Source organism: Trematomus bernacchii, unplaced genomic scaffold (genome assembly GCF_902827165.1).
Source record: "Trematomus bernacchii unplaced genomic scaffold, fTreBer1.1, whole genome shotgun sequence".
NCBI classification, from domain to species: Eukaryota; Metazoa; Chordata; class Actinopteri; order Perciformes; family Nototheniidae; genus Trematomus; species Trematomus bernacchii.
In genome coordinates, this window is record NW_022987735.1 from 772,621 (window position 1) to 798,268 (window position 25,648).

The window sequence follows — 25,648 nt, forward strand, 5'->3', positions numbered from 1 at the left end:
GCAGGTGCGCACAGTAACCTGAAACTCAGCGCTAGACAAAGTGATGATTCTGGCAGTGCAGCTTTTACAGGCCATTTATCAGGGCATGATGGCCCCATAACTAAGCATTTCACCCTCCACAGAGCACATTGTGTTGCTGTCCCAAAATGTAATTTCCCCCTGCAGGAAGAAGAAAAAAAAATCTGATGATAAATGAAAGTTTTTGCTCTTCGTGACAGAGCAGGGTCGTCTTCCCACTCGGGTCAAGTTGTTGCGCGGAGATTGTCTAATGGCTCATTATTGGCTCAGCTTCCTCCTGCACACTTTTCTGCTTTGACCACTGGAGGCTCTCAGCAGTTTATGCGTCACTTCACCTCTCAGTCGCTGATCATGGCGGAGCTACAGCTCCAGCGTGAAGTGGAGCCTCAACTTCTCAATGGGGACGACCTGAACGAGGAGAGAAAAGATGCAGACGCGTCAGAATCTGTGAAGAAGAGGAGAAGAAAGAAGAAGAGGAATAAGACCCCAGCACCAGGTGAGAGGCATCACTTTGCGATTGGAGAATGCTTTGAGAAAATAGCGCAGAAATTGTCTCCTTTAGTGCCACTCGATAAAGAGTACGAGTATATCAAATATGCGGGACAGGAGACTTTCCAACCTGTCAGATGGGACTCCTGTCCAGCTGTCCCAACTCAACTAGACACCAGTCTCTAGAAAATATGAAATTACCATCAAAGCTGAGTGAAAGCTGTCATTTGAAGATATGGGTGGAATCAAATGTAATTTTACTCCAGATTAAATATGTTCCATCCTATAAATCCCCCTAAACTGCATGAAATTATGTAATATCCACAGTTTTAGTGCAAAAAGATGACAACCACTCAAATGCAAAAAAAGCGTGATGATAATCGCAGCTTTACTGCCTCATGATATGAAAAGAAAAATCTAAGAAAACCTAAGTTTGTTGAGCCTGCCATAAGTCAAGTGCTGTCCACACAGCTCTGTCTCTGAAGGGCTAAATGTCATAATGCTGCAAGGTACAAATGCCCTTGAGGATATTGACTCTCAGGGTAAAGAAATAAATTATGCACAGACCCTGCCAAGTTGTGGATGCACTTTTTTGAAATCACTCTGAAGCACAAATGATTTACTTACTCAATGTGTGTGTGTGTTTGTGTATGTATGTGTGCCTGTGTATCTTAATGCATGTGCATGATTGCCGATGGTCTTCACGTGCGTGTTGACCTGCACATGCATGCATGCGGGTGTGTGACTTTGCAGCAGGGACAAATGAAGCTGAGGGCGATGGAGAAGCTGGAAGTGTTGGGGATGTGACAAAACACATGGAGCAGCAGTCACTGGAGGACAAAGAGAGGGAGGAGGATGGAGAAGAAGGTAACTCCTCACCATCATCTTCCTCATCATCTGCAGCGGAGATTGTGTTGAACTTTAAGACCCTGATCGTGCTCAGTGAAATTCAACGTGTTACATCTGCAATGTGATATCTGATTTTCAGTAGCACACTGGGGATTGTGCCTAAGCTCCTGTCGATATTTGTCACGTTGCAAAACTGTATTGAAACTAATGATGCGTTCAACAGATGGGGAAGAAGGAGAGAACTCAGCTGGAAAAAAGAAGAAGAAGAAGAAAAAGAAGAAAGGATGTAAGCCGTTTACTTCTCAGTGCACCAAATGCATCTCTACACTCTGCCACAGATTGCTTATTGGCAAGGACTGCTTGAACCAAATTCACATTAACTACATTCAGGATTTTAATTGAAACTGCAGTTTACATCTCATTTTATAGATACACAAATAACACTCTAACAGCAAAAGCTCTTCTGTGTTTTGTTCTACATCACTTTAGGTAAATACAACAGGTGCATAAAAGCAGGTTGACTTTTTTTAATTAGTGTCATGAGAGACACATAATGTAGGACAGAGAGGGCAGGTGTAGGACAAAACAACAGAGGACCTTATATATGTCAGGCAGACAGAAGGAAATTAATGACATCACAATCAGTAAATGCCAGTCTCACAGTGGAGTGAGCAAACTGAAAGTAAGTCACCCCCGTAAAATGTCATATAACCCACTATAGGACACACGTGCTTTTATATTGCCACAGATTTGTCTCACTTTATGATTAAATAGGTTTCTTTTACTCAGGGGTGCCTTGCTTAATTAGATCTGTAAGGCAGGAGCTGCACTGAATTCTCTCACTAGGTTCAAATGCAGAAGTCATGAACATTTGGAGGATAACTTGTATTTTCTTTTCTCTCTTTGTGGTTGCTTTCCTCTGCTTCTCCTTCTCACTATCTGGGTTACAGTGAAGGGACAGACTGACCCTCCCTCAATCCCTATTTGTGAGCTGTTTCCCAGCGGAGACTTTCCAAAGGGAGAGGAGTGTGAATATCCACCATCGAAAGACGGGTGTGTGACCTCCACATCTCTCCCTCACACTCAGCAGTAGTCTTCCATTGTGTGACATGCCTAGTTTTTTCATTTAGGTCTCTCTGCTTTGCACTCATTCATGTTTGGACAGCGTAATTAGGTGCAATGTTCAGTGTTAATCTCCTGTTCTGGAGCAAATTCATTTGTCAGATCTGCAAAGTATCAACACGACTTTCACCTGTCGTGTGTCGTATTCTCATTACCCGTATTTGTATAATGAGAAAATAATGAGTTCCTCCTCTCTGTGGTGTGCCTGTCTACCCCCCACCAGGCGCAGTGCAGCGTGGCGGACCACCAGTGAGGAGAAGCGGGCGCTGGACATGGCCAACGAGGAGATGTGGAGTGATTTCAGGGAGGCAGCCGAGGCGCATCGGCAGGTCCGCTCCTATGTTAATAGCTGGATCAAACCAGGGATGACCATGATTGACATCTGGTGAGATATGTGCTGAAGCGTTGACCTTGAGCCCCTTGTAATGGAGTTTAATGTTGGCTGCTTATACCTGCCTTGGCTCAGTTGAGACGTTTTAATTTGGCTTTAAGTCCAATTATTCTTATTTATTTATTTTATAATTGCTTTTTCAGTCCTGTGTTTATCGACTTATGTTGGTGTTAAGTGTTTTTAACACTCACAAAGTCTGTTTATAACCTTGGAAGTGGGGTTAGTGTATGTGTTTGTATGTTTTTGGATTTAGAAGCACTTGATGTTTTCTGTATGAAAAGTGCTTCATAAATTAACTTTGATTTGAAATTGATTCATGTCTGTTTGAAATGTTTCAAGTTTCAAGGCTTTTATTGTCATTTGTGCATAGCTACAGTGTAGTTATGACAATCTTAGGTCACAGGCTCCTCCAACAGTGCAACACAATAAAACAGATAAAATAGTACAGGTAAATAAAATAAAATAGAATATAATAGAAAGTGCAGATGCATCAAAGCAAGCATGATTTATTCTGCGGCTTCATCCTTTTCTTCTGCATGCATTATCTGCCCTCAAAACAGTCTCATTGTTTCTGTCCTCCATTGTCCCTATTTCTGTTTCTGGCAGTGAGAAGCTGGAGAACTGTTCCAGGACGCTCATCAAAGAAAACGGGCTAAAGGCAGGTCTGGCCTTCCCCACCGGCTGCTCCATCAACCACTGTGCTGCCCACTACACCCCCAACGCAGGAGACCCCACGGTGCTGCGCTACGACGACGTCTGCAAAATCGACTTTGGGACGCACATCAACGGCAAGCGCTCGCTAATAACTTTTTAAGTGCTTTAGGAATTCTGCTGTGCCTTGGCATTTATTATGAAACGGTAAAATGATGATTACATTATAATTATTTCTTCCTGGAAAGTGCGGTTCTTGTAAGTTAATTAACTTTTTTTAAATCAAGACATGATGAATTTTCCTGCAGAGTGATAACCTCATTGGAACTGACTGAAGTTTTTGGTCTTTCAGGTCGAATAATAGACTGTGCCTTCACCGTCACCTTTAATCCAAAGTTTGACAGGCTGCTGGAGGCTGTGAGAGACGCAACTAACACCGGCATTAAGGTGATACAGCTCTTCATCCTTCCCCAATTCCTAACAGTTAAACCTATACAATAATGCCATAATAGAGTATTTGGGTATATTTGGCTCTAATGATGGATTCCCAGTAACAACTAAGTTTCTGAATCTGGCTTGATGTGACACAAAAATGCAGAGTAAGTAAAATATAATATAATTGTAATGATCTTATACATACTGTAAACAAGGTATTTTTGGTCAAGATAAGACTGTAAAAATGTTATAATAAAGAAAAAATCAGGTACAGTATATTTAGTAGATTATCTGAATACATACAGGCATTAAATTGCATGAAAAACACTGAAAATATGATAAATGTGTAAAAATAAATCAATCCCCTAGTCTACATACATTTCCGTTAAAGGAGTTGGATAGTTGTAAACATTTTGAGTAAGCAATGTATACCATATGGAAAATGAAAAGGAGATAAAATGTACAGCTTATGCAACCAGAAACTACAAAGTGTATTGAGACCCTTAATTATAACTAAGAGAAGGGAAGTAATAAATCATGAAATGCAAATAATCATGTGACTCTATTTACATAGTTCAGAATTCAGGAATGATGCATTATGTTAATCATTCTAGAAAATCATCATTAGATAAGAGTTAATTAACATAGTAGCTATACCTAAAACTATCATGTGTTTTAATCTAGTCCTTGATTTTCAGGTATTCAGGAATTACCATTTGTGAATGTATTAGCAGGGTTCCTCATTTGGGTCTCGGGAGTTTGTGTTAAGTGTTTCCACGCTACCTATAAATAAGACACATCACATTTACTATCCAGACTGACTGTGTGTGACCATTGTAATGACGTGTATTGATGTGAGAGTAAACACCTCTCTGTCAGTTTGCAGGGATTGATGTGCGCCTGTGCGATGTCGGTGAGACCATTCAGGAGGTCATGGAGTCTTACGAGGTGGAGATAGATGGGAAAACATATCAAGGTAACGCGAGGTCGTTCGTCATCTTATATCGTGCACACGTCCAGCACTGCTTCCTATTTATTAAACCTCTGGGTGCTGTTCTCTTTCTAGTGAAGCCAATCAGGAATCTCAATGGCCACTCTATCGGACAGTACAGGATACACTCAGGGAAGACGGTCCCTATTGTGAAAGGCGGAGAAGCCACGAGGATGGAGGTTTGTGCAGCAGCGAATACAACCCACTCAAAATGTTATTACATCCGAGCCAAATGTGGATGTGACCAGATTCAGGAGCAGAAAACAGCACTGCAGAACCTTTTTGCTGGAGTGTGTGAAATTAAACCTTTATTAGCTGCTTGACCTTGCACATAAATAAACCCTTTTTAAGTCTGAAGTGTAATTGGAAGAACATGTGGCTGGTTAGGGTTACGACGGCAGGGTGTAAGAGAAGTGTTCCAACTCACTGCTCTAACAGCTTCTTAGTCACCCTAGTCAGCACTTTAATTACAACTTTAATGGAATTACCAGCCGCATCGAGTAGCAACACGTAACCCTTATTTCATCTCAATAGTCGTGGGCATCTAGAGTTCATTATCGTACTCTATCAAGGAGAAACATGCTTTTGCACTATCTCACATTTCCTCTACACTGCGATCACCGCCTGCCTCACACTCGCACAGCTGCAGTAGTATTTGGAGAGAACTGAGCATTTTTATTGGCAAGTCGCTGAGTCAAGCATTTTACCTGATGGTTGCAGGAGGGGGTTGCTGCTGATGTGGCAGCTTTACATGTTGTATTTTTAGCTGAAGTCTGTTGGTGTAACAGAGCCCTTACCCTCTTTGTGATCAGAGTGCACAGAGTGGCAGCTGGGCGTGCCACGGGGCCTCTGGCACTTTGACTGATTATCGGTGCATCGAGAGAGGGTGTCGCAGTGTTATCGGCTAATACCACAGGGACTCCGACAACAGCCACGCGCTGATAGAGATACAAAACGCCAATGAAACCGAGTCAATCAACTCGCAGGAGGCGCTGCGCCACACAGGACACTGCTGCTCTTAATAGACTCCACATGAATATGTCAGCCTCTGGCTTCTTGAGGCTTTTATTACATTTACTCAGTCCCCTGGGTTTTTTTGTCCTTTCTGCAAGATCATACCCTCTGAGCCCTGTATAAAAGTGCATAGATACAAATATAGACATTCATATTAGTTCAACATGTTACCAAATAAAGTGTTTTGCCTTTCTTTTTGTTGCTTCCTAGGAAGGTGAAGCTTACGCCATTGAGACATTTGGCAGCACAGGAAGAGGTGCAGTCCACGATGACATGGAGTGCTCGCATTATATGAAAAACTTCAATGTTGGACATGTACCAATCAGGTTGGTTCTGCTGTATTAATATAAACAAAATTGAGAAAGTGTTTTGGTTAATTTGCTCTTCATATTCTGTCTTCTAATCCATATTTCTAACAAAATAGACTGAGCATACTGTCTTGTTTACATCAATAGCCAGTCTCCGGCTTGTCTCTCTAATGACTCTGTGTTGTTACTGCGCCGCAGACTTCCAAGGGCTAAACATCTGCTGAATGTGATCAATGAGAACTTTGGCACTCTGGCATTCTGCCGCCGCTGGCTGGACCGCCTGGGTGAGAGCAAGTACCTGATGGCGTTGAAGAATCTGTGTGACCTTGGCATCATAGACCCGTACCCTCCGCTCTGCGACATCAAGGGCAGCTACACGGCGCAGTACGAGCACACAATCCTACTCAGGCCCACCTGCAAGGAGGTAGTGAGCCGGGGGGGACGACTACTAAGCATGCGCCAAACCTGAAGGAGAAGCAGGAGGAGACAAGAAACCTCTGCAGACTGATCGCAATTATGCAATATTTCTCTGATCTAAATTACCACTGCTTTAGTACCTTTAAGTCATTATTCAAGCAAGAGCGAAACGATTTTGGTCCTGGTAGAAGCTTAATAGTAGTTACTTTTCAAATGATTGAGGCAAAAGACAAAGGGCATATCTTTAAGAAATGTAGTGTTGTCATTTAGGCCATATTGTGATGCTTTTAGGATATATGCAAGTTATATATGCAAAACAAACATGCAAAAAAGGTTTTGGTGAATAACTCACCTGAAAATGTTTTGCTTCATTACCATGTGAGGAGCAATGAAATATTTATATATTTCTTTGCTCCATTTTTATTTAATGCAGTTTTTATAAGAAATAAATTGTTATCAAACTTGAATCGATTACTGTGTTTGCATATTTATAAGTACTTTAGAGTGCAGCATGCTTAATTACATAACCAGCCATATCTGAGGTGTATTTCTCTCTTTTAACCAAAGGAGGGCGGTACTAAAACATGGGTCAAACACCAGTCAGCCACTTGTACTCATACAAATATTACAGTAAGTTACATCATGATTTTCTTGTCTTGTGCTTAATTGTAAGTCGTCATGGAAAGTAAAACACACTTTTTCCCAGAAGCATTAAGAATGAGCACACTGATGTGTTATTTATGCAGCTTAGAGGGAAAAAAAATAACATAACAAACAGGAAGCGCATTACAAATATCACATTAACAGCAAAGTACATTCATGCCCCCTGAATCACCACTTTGTCCTTTACAAGGAAATCTCCAGCCCATTTCTCTTATTTTGGTCAAGTCTTTGGGACAAGGACACGGCGTTGATGTCATGTTTGAGGAATGCTTCATGTCTCCTCACAGAGTTTGTCCTTCTCCTTGGAGACAGCGGACCCGACCTATTCTTAACTGGGCCTGGCTCAAAAAATGGCCTGTGGACTCTGCATCTGATGAACTGTGATGTCAATGAATACCCAGGCTTTTAATACACATTTATCTAGGAGCAGAGGAAGTCACAGGAGGAGAAATGCTTAAAGAGTGTGAGTTTGCTTTCTCACACACACACATTGGTTCAGAGAGTCCATCTGAAGTGAATCCTCAAATGGAAGTAGGAGAGGAGAAAATCCTCACAGAATAAAGTCTGACTGAAGCAACCTGACAATCACACACTCTTGTAACCGAACCTGCTGAGAGAGCAAACTAAATCCAGAGTGTTAGCCGGCTGCATGTACTCCAGACAGGAGAGGGTGGAGCGGAGTGTGTGTCGCTCTTGTCAGACAGCAGTCGGGCAAGTTTGCCAGAGCAGAGCCGCTCAGATTAAGCCGCCTGATTCCTTTAATGTTTTTTCATCCTCTCCCCTCATCCAGGATTTACTTGTTCTGACCTGCACAGTCCCAGACTCCTGCCAAGGACATCGAGCACATCCACACACAATCTGGTGTTGACTTCATTCATGATTTATCGCCAATAACAGTGAGGCGACAAAGATAATTCAGTCGGCGCCTTTGCAAGATATCAGAGTAAACAGCTCTAAATTGAATTGATACAGGAGGGCATGACTGACTCATCAATTCTGACAGCAACACTGGCCCGGAAATAAAGTGTAATTGAGTTTTTAAACACGCTTACTGTTAATTAAATAACCTGGAAAAATATAATACAGTAATAAAACACGTTGTCTTTGTTAAGGTGAAAGTCTTTATGGCTTGCTTTGTTCTCTTTGACTCTTAGGTGACTGTAGTCTGGTGAGGTATGTGCTGATTTCTACCACAGGCACTTTGGCGTTGTAGCTGTTTCTCGGGGCTTTGAACTCCCCTTTAGAAACAGAAGAAACTGTGAAACCCCCTGTAGTAGGCATGGAGTTTTGTTTGCTTTCAATTTAGTGTCAAAGTAATGCCTAATTGGAACAGTCCCTCTGTTCATTCTGCACACCGTATGTCGCAGATTATCCTCACTGTCTCCATCCCACTGCAGTTCTACCGACGGCCGCAGTATTTTCCGAGGATGTGGAGGATTTTGCGTCCCAGGGTTGCTTTCCACGGTTTAACCAAGCTCTTTGTGTTGATCATCAGTCGGCCCGTCTTCCAGTCCTCATGACCAGCCACTACATACTCAGAATCTGGAGGAGAGACAGAGTATGAGCTTTAATGAGCTTTAACTAAGATACACTGAACAGGAGACAAATCACATTGTGCAAAAAGAGGGCACAACATTGTAAAACTATTTCAAAAAAATGGTTAAACACTTTGCTGATGTGGATGGCTTGGATATAGTTGCCAGAAATGATTATTGTGAAAGTGTTAGATGTGAAATAGTCTCATAAGGGAGAGGTGGCTCTAATCTTTAAACTGTAATTGTCCAATCTAAATGAGTGATGCAAGGACGTTGGCACCCGCTCAAACCCTCGATGAGCATAGACAAAGATCCTCTATTCGGCACAAAGCTTCTGCATTCTGAGCAAAAAGTGTTTTATTGGAAGTGGCTGCAGCTGACCTGGGTTGAGGAGGGGACAGGTACAGCCGTGGGTGGTCCAGGACTCCGGGTAGAGGGTGACGCTTCCCCTCTGGAGCTTCATCTGAGGGTTCTGGTACAAGACCTTCTTGACCTTGACCTCCACCTCTGCATGGGAGCCTTTATCGTGAGCGGACATTACCTTCACCACCAGGACTGTCAAGACAAAAACAAATAAATAAATGGGCAGTCTAACAAGTACGAAATATAATTTTCACTCATTTCAAAAGGTTAAAGGGGAACTCAATTTTACACATCCAAATCAGTTTATTAGTCATAAGGAGCGCTGCCAGACATTTTTCTACTTTGGTCGTGGAGACTGCTGATTTTTGACAGCCTGCACATTTTAGATAAGGGGCATTACATCTAAAGGATGCAAGTCTGGTAGATTCAAAGGAAAATATGAACTAGAGTTGCAACATAAGTGTTGTATGATCCAGCATTGATCACGCATCAATTTTGACCTTGAGAAGCAACGCATCATTTTTCTAACTTTAAATAAAAGGTTCCCTGAATAGTTTTCAACAACTACCAATAGAAATCAATGTTTCTGTAATTGGATCAATAAGGATGAGATAATGTAGACTGTAAACAAGAAGTGGACGTAGGTAAAAGGGATTTTGGTTTTTGAGCTACCTTCTTGAAGCCTCTAGGTTGGTATTCTGTTATCGTCTGTTTTTTAGAACTGACAGTGGCACTGAATGCTAAACAATAAAAATATAAAATTAAACTGAAACATTTATTTTAGATACATTTTTTGGGTTTTAAACAACCAGACTCGTATGGTTGAAAGGTCTCACCCACCTTCCCCAGTCTAAATTCTTAATTATTTCCTTTGTCATATAGCACATACCATAGTCATACTCCGCAGCACAGAAGAGTTTAGGGCTGCCCAGGGTGACTTCGACACACTCGCATTTCTCTGTAAAAATGACACATGATTAATGAGATCATCATAATGTATGGATTTGAAGATCAAAGCAGCTGCATTGTGTCTGTGTGGGCTGATGAGTGTGCCGTGCATTACGTGTGATTTGACCTGTGACTCACCAGAGTGGTGCAGTGCAGAGAAAAGCTCCTCTACCCTAAAGAGTGCCGTCTCACTATTATTGCTGCTGTGTCCCATGTGGCCGGTGGCTGTATAGAAGACCTCCACATCTGAGCTGTGCCGCAGAGGTAAAACCAGTCAGAGGCAGGGCTCCACTCAGTGTTAAACATCCAGAATGCACTCCACCTCTACACCATACATCAATTAATCCAAGTACAAATACATATGGATATGGTATTAAAGTCTTGGCTCTCACCCAGGAATGCAGTCCCCGGTGTAGGGGTCACAATCCCCCGTGCATTCACATGGACGGCAGCCGTATTCATGGAGCCCCCAGTATCCCAGCATGCAGCTGTCACAGCGTGGGCCTCCGACACCGGGCTTACAAGTGCACTCCCCGCTGCTAGGGTTACACAGAGTGCTACCTCCAGAGAGGACGGAGCCCACAGGGTGGCAGGAGCAGGCTGCAGAGGAGAACAATAGCATGTTAACATTTCATTTGTGGGTCAAAACATGAGTCTCCTTTTCTGGCACTCTGTATGAGCTTCCATGTATGTAAAGGGTGAGCCTACTTGAAAGCACAAACACACTCAGAGTGAACACAGTGAACTCCCATGGCAACTGTTTTTTCTTTGTATTTCGAAGATAGTTGAGAACATTTCACCAGTCAAATAAACTTGCAGTTACAGGGAGTAATAAAGGTGTGCAATAAGGGGGCAGTCTGAATTGAAACCCTCTCCTTCTCATTATCCTCTTTTTATGTGCATGTTATACCATTTTCGTGAACGTTATACATTAACAGAGGGATGCATGGTAACAGAGTTGTAATATCGACACAAAAAATGTACAATACTTTGTGACGGACACCAAGCAACCTTTTATTTTTGTTTGTAGAAGTGGACATCAGCTCATTGTTAGCGGTTAGTTAACTCTATAAAATGTGGCTGTGTCTGTCCAATAAAGGACACCCATTCAGATAACTTAGTAAATCTATTCATTTTTAGGCAAACAGAAAGGGTAATTTTTTCCATTATGGATTAACTACATCTACCCATTCTTCAGGTTAACTGTATTTTATAATCCTCCGGTTGCAAGCAGCAAGCTGCGAGTGTGTATTCAACATGCTTTAAGCAGCTGCAGCAAAAACAAACAGTAAATCATTCCCACTCCACACTGTCCGACCTGCCGCCTGATGGTCCCTTGTGATGACAGATTGATTTTGTTACAGACTTGCTTCATCTGTTTCCAAAAATGGCTTGTTTGTTCTTAAAAATGCTTCGGCATGCTTGGCGGGGGGAAAGGGCAAGAATGGGAAAAATGTGCTCGCATGGTCCATGGGAAATTCCTCCATTGTTTGCAATTACAGTCACATTCCAAGACAGTGCGGTCTCCGTCATTCCTGCTTAGGAGCGCAATAGAGTCATCTTACGATCTCATCACCGGGAAGGCAGTGACTCAGAAAGGTGCCGGGGTAAAATGCCCTTATCAAGAGATAAATCTGCTTTAATCTGAAGGGTCAAAAGAAAAATCAAATCTCCATTACTGCCCTCAAAATATCAAAGGCTCCCCCTCTTAATTGGAATTCTCTGCTGGCATTCATCCAGAAGAGTTATGCTTTAAGGAAGAAAAAGGCTACACTCTGAAGAAAAAGATTTAAGGGCCATACCTTTGCAGGAGTCAGGGGCCGTTTTTGGTCGGCTGGGGTCTCTAAAGAAGCCCTTCGCACAGTTCTGGCAGTGCCGGCCCGCTGTGTTGTGGCGGCAGTCGTCACACACCCCCCCACTGCGCCGTCCTGTAGCCAACCACAATCCCCGACTGAAGTGACAGCTCTTGGCCTGGCTGTTACACTTGCACTCTAGGAAGAGATGGACATGTTTAATTAAACACACACGGATGTTTTTCTTTGCTTGGCTGACGTCTCCAAGCCCCGGTGATATCAATGATGACTTTTACATGGGCTTACATTAAATATAGAGGCTCTGTTATGCATGAGCGTCTAAAAGGCAACCTCTGATTTATGAGGCTAAATTCATCTTGGAGATACGTCTACATGCTGTGTGTCCTACTCTGCATTTGACTCTCCTGCCCCATCACTCACTCTGGCACTCATGCGGTGTCCCTGTGATGCCGTTGGCAGCCTGCCAGGGCTGGTCATTGTAGAGTGGGGCGCAGCGCTCGCAGTGCTGCCCGGCCGTATTGTGTCTGCACACACACTTGCCATGGACCTGCCAGGAAAACAACACACACAGAAACATGGTTATTTCATTGTATCTGCATCCATCTTTTAACTATTCACATAGTGTTTTTAATGTGCTTCAGAGACACTGCCTAAAGAGTATTGCAACATACTTTACACTGTCTCATATTGTACTGTATTCTTTGGGATTTCAAGAGTTTTCAATGTGTTTTTCTTTAACTGTCAATTGTTTGAGGTGTTTTTTACTCTGGGCAGGTTGGATGGTTAATCATGAGTCTTTCATCAGCCTCTAAATGAATATATAGCTGTGATAAGCTTTTAAAAACATTTAAGCTTGACATGGATCTGACTGATTTTGATTCATTTTTTTGTCTATAGTCAGCATTACTCTTTTCATTGAGGCTGATTTCCTGAAGCCTTGCCCCTAATGTGATGTGCGTAATACTTCTTAAGTGTTTCAACATACCAACATTTACAGTTAACATGTCTACACCCCATTAAACTGTGTTGGAATTAAACTAGTGCTTCTATTTTCCATTTACAGTAAAGAGACTAACTCGACCGAGACTTTGGTGGTTTAAGCATTAGCCTGAATACCATAATTAAGGTTTCCACATCCTTAAATCCCTGTAATGGTAGGTAAAGCCGGGGCCTGATATCCAGGCTTCACTGCAGCCTCCAGCTTCAGTGGCACATACCAGCACACAGCTGAGTAACAAGGGAGTGGTGGGAACAAAACCTTAAACCCTGGACTCGCAATCTCACCACATAAACAAATAAAATGGAGACAAAATTAAACCACCGACGGACGTCAGGGTAGCAAAATATCTCGGTAAGTTTTAACAACACAGCAGCAGGTTGAGTTTTGTGCACCTGCAGGCTGTATTTTCACATAATCCAGCTGAGAATCGCTCACCATGTTGTTGGTCTTCTGTTTAGTGCGTTGGTAGCCCTCGGCTGGTACACAGTGGTCAGCGTGTCCATTACAAAGACAACTGCCTTTGACAATAAAATCATAGATGGCATAGTGGTCTGTGGGGAGGAGGGCGGCTCCAGGGTGTTTGGCCTGGCAGGGACACTGCTGGCGCTGCAGCAGGCGGACGCGCAGGTTGGTGATCATGAGCTGGTCCTGGGCGGCGGGTCCATACGGGTCCACCGAGTCCCAGGGAGACAGCGCTCTGTAGATCACCTGGGGATTAAAGGAAAGAGAAAACTCAAAATCTGTTTTACTCCACTTGTTCAAGCCTCCCTAACATGTGAAACAGTTGACCTTAGAGACACTGACAGACCATGACTAAACATAAATTATGGCAGTTTCTCTCTTTTCTCCGCCTGCATAATAAAAAACAGGCATCAATCTGGTTCGCCTTTCATGCTTATCAGAAAAATGCTCTTCTAAGAAAATCAGACTCGCTCCAAACCAAACATTGACAAATGGTTCTTGTTCTATCTTGTTAAGTTTAGATGAATGTTGATCTTTCAGATACGTCCTCTCCGTCTGTTTATGAAAATATGCACATGACCCCTTCATCGCAACATCAGGAATGAAAAAAAACTGTCAGACACACAATAAGGATTGAGTTAGGAATTTTAAAGGGTTCAAATCGAAAGCAGAAAGCAAATGTGGATATGTATAAATACATCAGTATGGACAAACCATGTACTCAATACCTCCGGTTTAATATAAATAATCTCAGCAGTCCTGTGTTTCAGTAGAGGCAGAAAAGAAAACAGTTTTTAAGAATTAAAAACCAATAGCTTTTTATCCTTAATTTATTCTATTAAATTGAACTGTGACATATATCAGTAAGTCAGTGCCACCAATAGTCCATGTATACATCCTACATTGTTTGAATTATACACAAGAGACATACTTCTGCAATAGCACAAACTCATGTTGTATAATGACATCATATGGTTAGTGGTACCTAAAGATGTAAACAACTAGATCTACTGTAGCCTAAAATAACTGCAAATTACCAATCTGAATGTGTATCATTCAGCTCATTACTGCAAGCAGAGAGTTAAAGCTAAGTATACGATGTCTGAAGGGTTACTTCATGTCAAACTCTACATTTTCACACAACATTTTGTGATGTCTTTGTCTGTTGTGCAACAGAGACACTAATTATAAAAAGGCTTACACAAGAGAGCTGACATACTGTAGCAAGACACATACTTGATGCAAACACACTGCAATTATGAGATCAGTCAAAGCCATACACAGTACAGCATTCATTCAGACGTTCAACCAGAACCTCCCAGCGTGGTCTGAGGCTCTTTGGAGCAAAACAAATCTTTAGTATCCAGTGAGAGTCTCGCTTTTACACCATCTGTGGTGCGTCAAAAATGCATTAGAGGTAAAGATGAATTTATCTTATAGCCTTGCATGTCAAAAGAGTTTGTGGCTTAAAGAACGGGCCTAACAAAAGAACATATCAGAGGAGGTCAGTTTATAAAGCTATTGTTTGTTCAGTGTTGTGTGATATCAGATTAAAGTAAATCGATGTGGCAATAAATTGACAACAAGAGCAGGGCAGATGGTGAGTGTTGTTGCTGAGAAGTGCTGAGGGAATCTCTGGCAGCATTTTCAGTGAGGTCACTCCGATATCAGGAAGAAACTCACAATCCAGTATTGAGTGACCGCATCCTGCTCACACAGAGGTGACCTATAAATGGCCCCTGACCTAAGTGTATTACTAATGGAGTCTTCATTCAGTTAAGATTATGGCTGGGAGGTCAATCTTCTGTATTTTGTCTTAGACAAACCTTTTGTGGAAATAAATTCTGGCAATATGATCATAGTTTGTTTTCACAATTCTGCTAATTTAAAATAACAACAATCAACATAAATCAAGTTTTGTTTTTGTGAATGTGGAGAGCTTTTTCTCTGATGTAATGTGTAACAGTGGGACTCGCAATAAACATCACTTTGATTATTCACTCAAACATTGGAAAGAAATGAAGAAGCAATATTCATTTCAGTCATTTAAAGTATATCTAACGGATCAGACACCATTGTCTATGCAAGTCGACCCCTAAACATAATTTGCCAGTGAACTGTTATATAAATTATGTGATTGTTAAATAACTCTGCATTCTTACTTTATAATGCATTTGAAAAAGTGATGGATTTTGGGATGGAAATACCACCAACAGTATTTTTGTTCAATGCTTCCCAAGAGGTGGATCTACAGGTCAGATTTGCATCATAACTTTAAAGTAAAGATGTGAAGGAATGTAATTTTCCAGCTCCTTTTTTTCCCTGAGCTGTCAAAAGCACTTAAGCAGGGAGAACATAGAAAATCCCAACAATGCACATCATGGTTTGTTTCCAGTGAAGTGATGTACCTATTACTCGGTAAAACAACATATTTTTTGTTATTGCTTTCTTCTTTTTATGTTACATGCAGCAGTAGTATTTATTTGTATATGGCCCCCTGCCATACCCCTCTCATTCTCACACCACTTTCCAACCCATGCAATGTGTCTAAACCTCTCACTGAGCTGCACTCACCTCTCCTCTGGTGCAAGGGAATGCTCCTGAATACTTGGAGGTGCAAGTTGCTCCACTCTCCCCTACTGACGACCCCTCTGCCAGGCCAAACATCTCCTCGCAGTCCCTGGCAAAGTACCTGAGGGCCCTCCACGTGTGCCCATGGTCTTGGGATCGCTCCAGCACCATAGCAGCGGGGCGGGGGGAGCGGAACACCAGGATGAGATGGGTGAGGAGGAATTCCGTCTCCAGATCCAGCTGGAGCATCTCCTCCTTCACCCCCTCTGCAGACTGCCACCAGGTGTCCGGGAAGCGGAACGAGGAGTCGCTCATGGCGGAGGGAGGGTGCGCCTGGCCGGGGATGGCGGAGTTGCACTTGCTGCATTTTGCTGGCGAGCATGACTCCCTGCTCCGGGGGGAGGCAGTCTCTCTGTAGACACAGTAGGGCTCCGAGGAGTTGGAGCCGCACACCGACTGGGTGCTCAGGACTCTGCCCTGCGCCAAGCTGCCCATGCGCGGGTTACAGGCTCGGCCGGAGCAGCGGCTCTCCACAGCTTTTGATTTAGACACTTCTGTAAGGGGAAAAGAGACGTTCAATAGAGTAACATTTGAGTCAGGTTAAAGACAATTACTGTTGAACATGTTGCGAGTTCAGTTCCTGCTTTCCTCAACTCCCTTTCTTGCTCATATGATGCTGTTAGGCACGTGGATACAACCTTTCCCAGATTAGCACGGGCAATGCTTGTTTTTAACACATTCAGAAAGTGCGTGCGTAAAAGTCTCAAACTCACCGGCTGGCAGAGGAGAGGATGCGCACATCGGGAAAATGACAAGTAAAGTCCACAGTCTCATCCTGGAGAGTTTGTTGTACTTTCACACAAAATCACCTGTCGTGTAAGAAGGCGTACTCAACAGCTTGATCCAAAGATATCCAGTCGTTAATAATCCAACATGTTCCTTTTCGATAAATATCTACTGCCAAACGCTTACGGAAGTAAAACAAACTCAGCAGAATTTAGCTTTCATCTCTCTTTCATGGTGTTGAAACGCCTCGTTAGATTTAACTGCAGTCATTACACTCAAATGATTTCAGCCCATGCACTTCAGGGTTCAATTTGCTGTGGCTAGTTCATTGACATTTGGGAATATGAAGAGGTTAGCACCGCCTTCCTCCTCTTGTCTTCTCCCAGACCCCGCCCACACTGGTTCCCCAAATTCAAAAAAGGAGCAATATGCAAACTTTTAAAGACTTCTTTGCATACAATACATGCAGTTTAAAGTGGATGTTTTGATTATGATAATGATATGTAAACACTTTGTCATCACCCTCAACAAAATGATCATTTTAATTAGCCTCAAACTAATAAATGTATTTATAATAACTGTACGGAGGCTCAGTCACTGGTACATTTTTATATACAAAGCCATGTTAGGGAAACTTCCATCCTACATCTGCTCCCTGATCTCACGGCGAATTGTAAGTGGCGACTGCCTGAGATCGCATGCTGTGGTTTTATTAAATGTGCCAACTGCTAGGACTGTCTTAGGGAAGATAGCATTTAGATGCGCAGCTCCACTGTCCTGGAATAGTCTGCAATTGAAATGGAAACTGAGCAATCTGGTGCCACTAAATGTTTTTAAAGCTCGGTTGGATGCTACTCAAACGGAAGCTGTTGGTACCTGTTCATGTGGATAGTTATGTAAATTGTAATCCCTGTAATGATGCTGTATGATGTCCTTTTTGTTGTTCTGTTTATGTTTTTAATGTTTCATGTGGAACCTACTTGAGCAGGTCTCCCTTGAAAAAGAGATCAATGATCTCAATGGGATACACCTGGATAAATAAAGGTTTGAAATGAAATGAAATAAGTATTTTTAACACCAGGACATTATTAACTTGTATTCTTTCTCAATCCATAATGATAAAGTTGGTTGTTGTCATATTTAAAGTAGACAATCACTGGTTTAAAACAATAAGGGAGACATTTAGATTGCCTCCACAAACCACCCAGGCTCTTGAGTGCTGACCGACAAGTATGTGATTGTGATGCATTCCTGCCACATATCACTTATTTCTAACTGCCACTCATTAACCTCGCTTTACCTGCCCCGTCAAACAGACAGCAGCCCGAGACCTGAGGGGTCGCACAACCCTTGACCCCAATAATCATCAAGTTGCACACCATTTTTTTTAAACTCAAACAGTGACATCACCTCATTGTGTCAAAAGAGATGTATCAAGAAGAAAGAAAAGGTCATGTGATACAACAGGTAGTTTGCCAGTGGCTTGTTATGTACAACAATAATTTGATACCATGTAAAAACTTTAGAGCGTAGACAGCTAAAGACAGGACAGGCTGTTGAGTGAAGATGAAAAGGGAAAGGTGTCACTGAGAATATGCATCACCTCTGAATACATGAGGTCAGGAGTAATCTGTTCTCACATGTGAACATGGCCTGTCACATGTATCATCCTCTCATATGTGTGTATATGTTAAAGTAGGAGAAGGGGGGGCTTCCTCAGTCTCCTCCCTGAGGTGTCCCGGATCAGGACATTCCTTGAATACTGCTAGTCCCGTCAGTGACGGCCTGTTCTGTTCCAAACAGGGTTCATGTCTGTATGTCTTTAGATTTGCATGGGTTATTTTGGTTGTCTCCAGATGATCCGCCGGGGCAAAGGTCTTTGTACATCACTTGCATGTTTTTAGATCCTAAAATCCCAGGAGTCACCGTGAAAAATGCTTCAGAGGAAGGATGTCTAATCTCAGCCAGTCTGTGGTGTATTCCCCTGGCAGGATGAAAGCAACACACATGACAAACAAATTCCTTAACTCTCTTTAAGACCAGCTGTTCATCATTTTACTCTGCTACATACAGCCAGCATGGGATTAGGTTAGTTCAGCACAAAGGCTGTTACCAGGGGGAAAACGTTGCGCTGTCCATTAGTAATAAAATCAAACAACAACTCTAAAACTAACTGATTAACACAATTATAACTTGTTTGTTTAATCCATACAAATAGCATATTATAAAATGTGCCAAACTTTTGTTGTTGTTGCACACCCTCACTTTCAGGATTCCTGTCAGCTGAGAAAACAGGAGGTCACTGCAACCAGCAAACAAAAAGGCCTATACTAATATTATATATTATTATTATATTAGCATTATATATTAGCATTATATATTAAGCGTCTTTGAATTGTAGAAAAGCGCTATATAAATATAATTTATTATTATTATTATTATTATACCTAACCCCCCCAGAAAACGCCAATGTGTTGTTCTCACACTTCAGCTTTTGTATAACTAAACAAGTAAGATACTGTATGTAGCATCTAATAAGTGAGCTTTTGAAGAGCTTGAAGGTGGATTCTGTTACTTTACAGTACCAGGCTAGCTGATTCCTGTCTTTTTGCTAAGCTAGGCTAACAGGCTGCTGGTTGTAGCTTCATTTAAGAAGAAATTACTGTTCTCTTTGTCAATAAAAAAACTGAGTTATTGCCATAATCATATTCAATGCTTGGACAAGCCGAGGCTTATGAACCTTTGAATAATGCCAAACATTACAGTACAGTCAGAGGGGATAATTCAATACCAAATGAAAACATGGGATGAAACACTACTCTCATGTTAAATTACCTTTATGCCTGCCTGTCTACAGTCTGCTGCTGGACCTCAGTGGTGCTGCTGGGGCCTCGACATCTAATGGCCCAATAAGATGACTGACAAGGGTCCAGTGCTGCTTTATTTCCAGACTGTAAAAGGATATCCCCCCCCCTCCCAATGCTGCCATGTCACCTAGTACCTTCAGCTCACTGAACCGTCTCAACCCTTGCAACTAATGTGTCTACTCTCCTGTAAAAGCCAGACAAAAAGCCAGACACGCTGCAGGCGAGGCGAGGATGGTAGGTGCCTTGCCCACAGGCTATAGGCAATAAACAGCGGGCTCCAAACACCTTCTGTCACTATATTTCTTTCTCTTTGCTTCCATTTCTATGACGTTTATCATTGCTATCTGTCTGCTTGTTTCTAGTCATAACATTCAGCTCACCCTCATTTTATCAGACAGTTTAATCTGAAATTACACCAAAGTGAAAAAGGATCTGCGGTATGTAAATATTTGTCCTACAATGCAACTCTTTCCATTATGTAACTTATTTGGCAGCAACAGTTGGGTATTTGTATTATACAATTACACTAGAAAGTCTCTTGATACTACTTACCCCGAGTAAATGCCTCAACACACATTCCCCTCACCCCCTCCACCCAGACACTTCTGGAAGTTTATGCTCTATATTTTATGTCACCTTTTGACACGCTCGCTTATTGCACAGGAAAGACTCACCAGATGACTGAGCACAAGCCTGGGTTTTAAAGTGGACACAGAAACAAAGGAGCAGTGGGCGTTTCACCTTCATGAAGCACAGGCAGGGGGATGTGCCCCACTTTTATGTTTTAGTGTTATGAGAGTGGTAACGGAAAACCCACAGAGGGCGAACTGTACTTGTGTCAGGTCAACTAACATATGGCATGAATAAAAGCAACCCAAAAAAAAACATACAGTATTACAGACCAAGAGGAAGAGTATCAGGTTGTTATCATTGTACAAACTACAGGTGTGCATTATTAGTTTGTATCTGACAGGTGAACACTGAAATACTGCCAAACAGGTGGACATTTCTAATATCAAAGATCACATTTTTATGCATTTGTTTTTTTAACTATTAGCTTGCTTCCCCTGTATCATCGTTTTACATTACTAAAAACGATATGTATCTTCACAATTCTATTTATTTTCTGTCCAAATGTTGTATCTGTGTAGATGTTGTTTCATAAATAAATTACATTAGATTGATATACTTTTATTGATGCCAGTTTGGGAAATGATTTGTCCCGGTTTGGGAAATTCTTGAAAGTTGTATTGTATTTATGAAAAGGAAACTCTTTTCACTGCCTGAAAATACGATGGTGCTCATAAACATATAGACTATTTCAGAAAAATATGCTTTTACCTGTTGTTTGTGAAATGTTAAATAGGAAAATAATCTCAGTGCTCAACAGTTACAGCTCCTATCAATACAAAAGTATACTATTGTAATCTATTGTACACTTACCTCCAAAACATTATACTAAATACTAATTAGTGTATTAGATTAGATAGATATACTTTTTTCATCCCACATTTTTTGTCATGGCAGCATTATAACATGTGTTATAATCTGCATTGGCATGCAGAATGGAGATGGGACACATTGATGTTTTAATTACTTAATTGACCATAATTGTGTAGGTCTCATTTAAAAATGCCCATGTTGAACAGCCATCAGAAACTGTGATCCATTGTATATGGTGATAGTAAAACACTGAAAGGCGCCTGTCTTACAAAAAGCATCATTGGTCACATGGGACGGCCCATGATGATCTGACTGACAGTGACCTTGGAACGCTGATATAAGACCTGCTGGCTGTTGTTAATAATGAAGATGCCTTCTGGCTTTCCCAGTTAAAACTGCTGAGAGAAAAAAATCTTCTTTACTTTTCCACCGACTGTGCCATTTAGTTTTTATTTAGTGCTTTTAAAAACACTTTAATGAAAAAGAGAGCCATAAAACATTTGACTGTGGGTGCTGGAATGAGGATAACATTAATGTTGAAGCTGTTATGATGGATAGTAACGCGTCTGGAAGATCTACCCTTCAGACTTTACCTCAGGCAGGTGAGGTTAAGTAGCTCCCAGGGGATTCTCAGTGCAGGGGCGGACAGGATGATAATCTCGGTAAGGGATGGAGAAGATTCGAGCCTGCCTGTGTTATGAGAGGAATGTCTGCTGCCTCACTAGCATGACCCTGCTGAATATATCTTAATTTGCACAGAGCAGACTGACAGCAAGTATTGCTATTTATCATTTGAAGCCTTTAATAAACCTTGCTGAAAGCAATTTTCTCGTCTCTTTTATGCTCAACAGACTCCTTGAGTTTTGGTTTGAATCTCCCTGAGCTTTCCCCAATGGTTTTGGAAGAATCCAGATCCTTTACAAGGTCAAAGTGGAAAAATGGAAGAAAAAAACACTACAAGTAAAGACAGATGTAATCGGTAAAATATATATTAAAAGTAAGAGTTAACATAAAACACAAAGGTCCTCTGTTATATTACTACATAAATATGATTGATGCATCACACCGCTTTAATGTTCATGTAGCTGTAGGGCTAGGTAGGTAGTAGGTGGCACTGTAACATGCATCATATTTGGTTTTTAAAAGTTGCTATGTTTTAAATGTGGAAATCTTAGTCTGTTGATTGACTTAACCTCTCAAGATAAACATCAAATACTCACACAAAGTAAAGCAGTGTTCAGAAAACTGGTGTTTGTCTGTCACTCACTGATACCAATAGCTTCTCAGATTGTACTTCCCCGATCTTGTTAATGTATAATGGGTTTATTGAGTAATGCTAAAATCTAATTCTGCAGGGGTATGCCCCTTGCTTGGTGCTGTTATGTAACAATGTGAGGAATAGCAGTGTGAGATGGTTTGAAAACTGAATTTCCCCTTGCAGGGTTAGTATTTACTCGTTACATCATGCAATCCAAGGTAAAACCATAATGTCCTGATACTCAAACCCCCTCACAAGGTACTGAAGTCAAGGACACACTATATTTTTAAAAGTAAATACATTTCTTTAACCTGAACCCTAAATGTGCTGATTTTCTCAATTAAAAAAATATCTAATAGCATATAATAAGCGTGTTGATTCAAGAAAGAAAATAGGGGAATACTGCCGCCTAGTGGTAGAAATTGCGAAAGAAGGGTTAGATATTGAGCGGTGACTCTTGGTCATTATCCATGAAAATATAGCTTGTTGGATTTTCAAACAAATTAAATCATAAAGCTCCTCAATGCTCATCCCACGGACATTAAACTATGATAAATATGTCGCTAATTATAATGTCACCATTGATTATTCAGGAATATAAAACTGATTTACCTGCAGGCAGACATGTCAAGAGTGTATAGTATGTTGAGATCAGAGGTCGCGTTAACCGAATATTTTCCGTCTATGACGTAATTTTTCCAAGAATGACGGAAAACTCTGAAAGCAGTCCGTCATTTTGACAGATTAGAACACAACTCGGAACAGCGCCAAAATGTCCACCAGCGGCCCACATTATATTACATCCTTATGGCCAGGTCGACTGAGGGCGATCTACTGTACTCTACTTTAACTATTATTTAGTAATTCACACCCCTGTCCAGTTGGTGGCGAGTGTGTGCATATTAAGTAGCTATTGTCTAGTCTTGTATTTGACCTCGTTGATTTCCTCGTTGTTTAACCGGCTTTAGCAATCGCAAAATGTCACGGCAGCTGAGTGTCCGAAGCTTTTTTAATAAGCCCAGTAATTGTGATGGTGTGGATAAACGAGGTGAAAGAAGAGGGATTGATGCAGTGGAGGATGAAGGACAAGCCAGTAAGACTAACACTGACAACGTTCAGCCAGCAGCAGAGGGACAAGCAAGTGGCAAGGAAAAAATAAATCATTCATATTCGTTTCGACATGAAAAGTGACCGCACGGTCGGTGTCTCTGTTCATCTTTTTTTTTCTCCATGCCCTTAAAAGTTCTGTATGAATCATAAAAAAAAGGAATGAATGAACATTTGCTGCTTAGTACCCAAACATAAATATTAAATATGTCTCATCATTAAAACATGAAAAATAAAATGACGGGTAATAATGGATTATGACGGAAATGTTACGATCCTGTCCGTCAAAATGACAGACAACGAAAAAGTCTAACGCAACCACTGGTTGAGATATTCAATAAAGCATTTCTGAGCTGCCTTCAAAAAATAAGCCTGTTTTCCAGAAATGTCCAATGTGTCTTTTTCGTATGTTTGATCTGTTTATGGCCAAATATCAATCTTTCACTTCAGAGAAGCCTTTTGTCCTGCATTTTCTGATTGTACAACCCAAAAAAATACACAAAACTGTAAAAAACTAGAATCACAACTAAAATATAATTCTTAGATCTTCCACTACTGTCTATCAAAAGGAGTTTAATGAACATAAAGTATTAGTTTAAGACATGCACAGTATCATTTAGTTTGTGTAGGTTTGAAGTGCAGTAGCAAAGCTTGTTGAAGATCCTTCCTATTTATAATTAGAAATCTACTCTTGTAACTGTAATGTTTAATGCACGTTTCCTTTACAGAGCTAACCATCTAAAATATCCCCTTTGCAGCAGTAATGCATAGACAACACAGTGTTTCTGATATACACAGATAAAATCCTCCAAAAACATTTTAAAAAACAGTACGTCTGCTTTTTCCTGTTGTTTATAGCACTGTAAATGATGGCAGTGATGATAAGAGTGGCTGCTGGTTACCACTTTTCAAACTGATGCCTGACCCCAGGAACACACCTCTGTAACTACAGCTTTTAAAACAATCCAGACTGATTTATTATAGTTATTTAGTTTGATTACAGTCACTAAAACGTCCAAATTATGTTGTTAAACATGAAATCTAAGCTTATAATCAATGACAATTACCTGTTAAGGGGAGTTAGTTCTCTTGTGGTATTGGGCCTACTGGCCTGGCTTCAGTTTTTAATAAGACTACCTCCTAATTTTAAATGTTCTTATTGTTAACTGGATGACAAAAACACTGTAAAAACCAGCACACAATGAACATTTGCACAAATACACAAAAATACATCCATTCATATCGTTGCAATGTTGCACAAGAGCTAAATTCATACCAAACAATTGTCTGTATTGAAGCTCTGTTGTTTGTATTGCATTAACAGGTAAGCAAAAAGGCCTGTTAATAAATTGTTTCAGAGCAAAACAAGTAGTCCAGTGTGAATTTAAGGCTAAACACATGGAACTAGTACAAATGTTGGCATACTCCTGAGGTGGATCTTTAGCAAGCACCGCTTACCTGTGTGTTTCTGTTTACAGGGCAACAAAGGTACGATTAAAACTGCATATTTATAAGTGCACCAGTCATGTACCAATGTTTAGCTTCATGTCTTTTTAACTTGTTTAAAAAATAGGATGGGTCAAAGGCGTGCAACTCAGCAAACTGTGTGAGAAACGAAACGTAAGAACACGTAACCTACTAACGTAAATAACATGTAGCTAGCTTGGGCGTTCATTTAACTCTGTTAGCTACTAACTTTAGGCCATCAGTATTTTTCTTTAAAACTACCGCTATTTTTGAGGGTTTGCTTGCAACGCTAGCTACTTACGTCCAATGTATTTCTTCCAAAGAGTTTCAGTCGACGCAGTGACTATCTTTGTTGAAAGCTAAATGAACGGCAGTACCTAAGTTACTTTGGCTAGCTAGCTAGCTAGCTAACTAACTAGCTAGCGGACGTTCGGTAGTGTTAGTTTACATTAGCGCGTGGCTATTATGTCTATTTGAATGCTTTAGTTAGCGGTTAGCTTTGTTGAAAGGATCTACGAACATTAACACCGATACATTAATTCACAATTTGTCCTCTTTAAAATTTGTACCACGCTTCCCCTCAACATCGTCCCTTCGATAGCTCAGTTGGTAGAGCGGAGGACTGTAGAGGCAATCAGCTGAAATCCTTAGGTCGCTGGTTCAAATCCGGCTCGAAGGA

The 25,648-nt window shown here is 41.2% G+C and overlaps 2 protein-coding genes and 1 non-coding gene across 3 annotated transcripts; 2 read left to right on the forward strand and 1 right to left on the reverse strand.

Moving 5' to 3' along the window:
- The first annotated feature begins 5 nt into the window (after positions 1 to 5).
- Positions 6 to 7,247, forward strand: LOC117494977 (methionine aminopeptidase 2-like). Its single transcript, XM_034146024.1, has 11 exons — positions 6 to 514; positions 1,261 to 1,374; positions 1,580 to 1,642; positions 2,307 to 2,409; positions 2,702 to 2,863; positions 3,476 to 3,657; positions 3,873 to 3,967; positions 4,835 to 4,931; positions 5,022 to 5,125; positions 6,171 to 6,286; positions 6,467 to 7,247. The coding sequence occupies exons 1-11, from the start codon at positions 193 to 195 to the stop codon at positions 6,735 to 6,737; spliced, it is 1,629 nt and encodes a 542-aa protein (XP_034001915.1). The 5' UTR covers positions 6 to 192; the 3' UTR covers positions 6,738 to 7,247.
- A 149-nt stretch (positions 7,248 to 7,396) lies between these two features.
- On the reverse strand, positions 7,397 to 17,145 carry LOC117494976 (netrin-4-like). Its single transcript, XM_034146022.1, has 10 exons — positions 16,815 to 17,145; positions 16,045 to 16,595; positions 13,444 to 13,716; positions 12,429 to 12,555; positions 11,997 to 12,185; positions 10,587 to 10,794; positions 10,333 to 10,445; positions 10,136 to 10,204; positions 9,265 to 9,438; positions 7,397 to 8,890 (listed from the first exon to the last, which is right to left on the reverse strand). Exons 1-10 carry the CDS (start codon positions 16,873 to 16,875, stop codon positions 8,748 to 8,750), a joined length of 1,908 nt encoding a protein of 635 aa, XP_034001913.1. The 5' UTR covers positions 16,876 to 17,145; the 3' UTR covers positions 7,397 to 8,747.
- Positions 17,146 to 25,560: 8,415 nt separating this feature from the next.
- Positions 25,561 to 25,648, forward strand: trnay-gua. Its single transcript is given in 2 exon segments — positions 25,561 to 25,597; positions 25,613 to 25,648. It is a non-coding gene; the product is annotated as a tRNA-Tyr (tRNA).

Excerpts from the sequence above, each read along its gene's own strand:
- LOC117494977 (XM_034146024.1), top strand. The coding sequence starts at position 193 with ATGAAAGTTTTTGCTCTTCGTGACAGAGCAGGGTCGTCTTCCCACTCG. Across the intron at positions 1,643-2,306 it reads GAAGAAAAAGAAGAAAGGAT|TGAAGGGACAGACTGACCCT; the intron begins GTAAGCCGTTTA and ends TCTGGGTTACAG. Across the intron at positions 5,126-6,170 it reads GAGAAGCCACGAGGATGGAG|GAAGGTGAAGCTTACGCCAT; the intron begins GTTTGTGCAGCA and ends GTTGCTTCCTAG.
- LOC117494976 (XM_034146022.1), bottom strand. The coding sequence starts at position 16,875 with ATGAGACTGTGGACTTTACTTGTCATTTTCCCGATGTGCGCATCCTCT. Across the intron at positions 13,717-16,044 it reads TCCCTTGCACCAGAGGAGAG|GTGATCTACAGAGCGCTGTC; the intron begins GTGAGTGCAGCT and ends TTTAATCCCCAG. Across the intron at positions 10,446-10,586 it reads ACCGGGGACTGCATTCCTGG|CTCAGATGTGGAGGTCTTCT; the intron begins GTGAGAGCCAAG and ends TCTGCGGCACAG.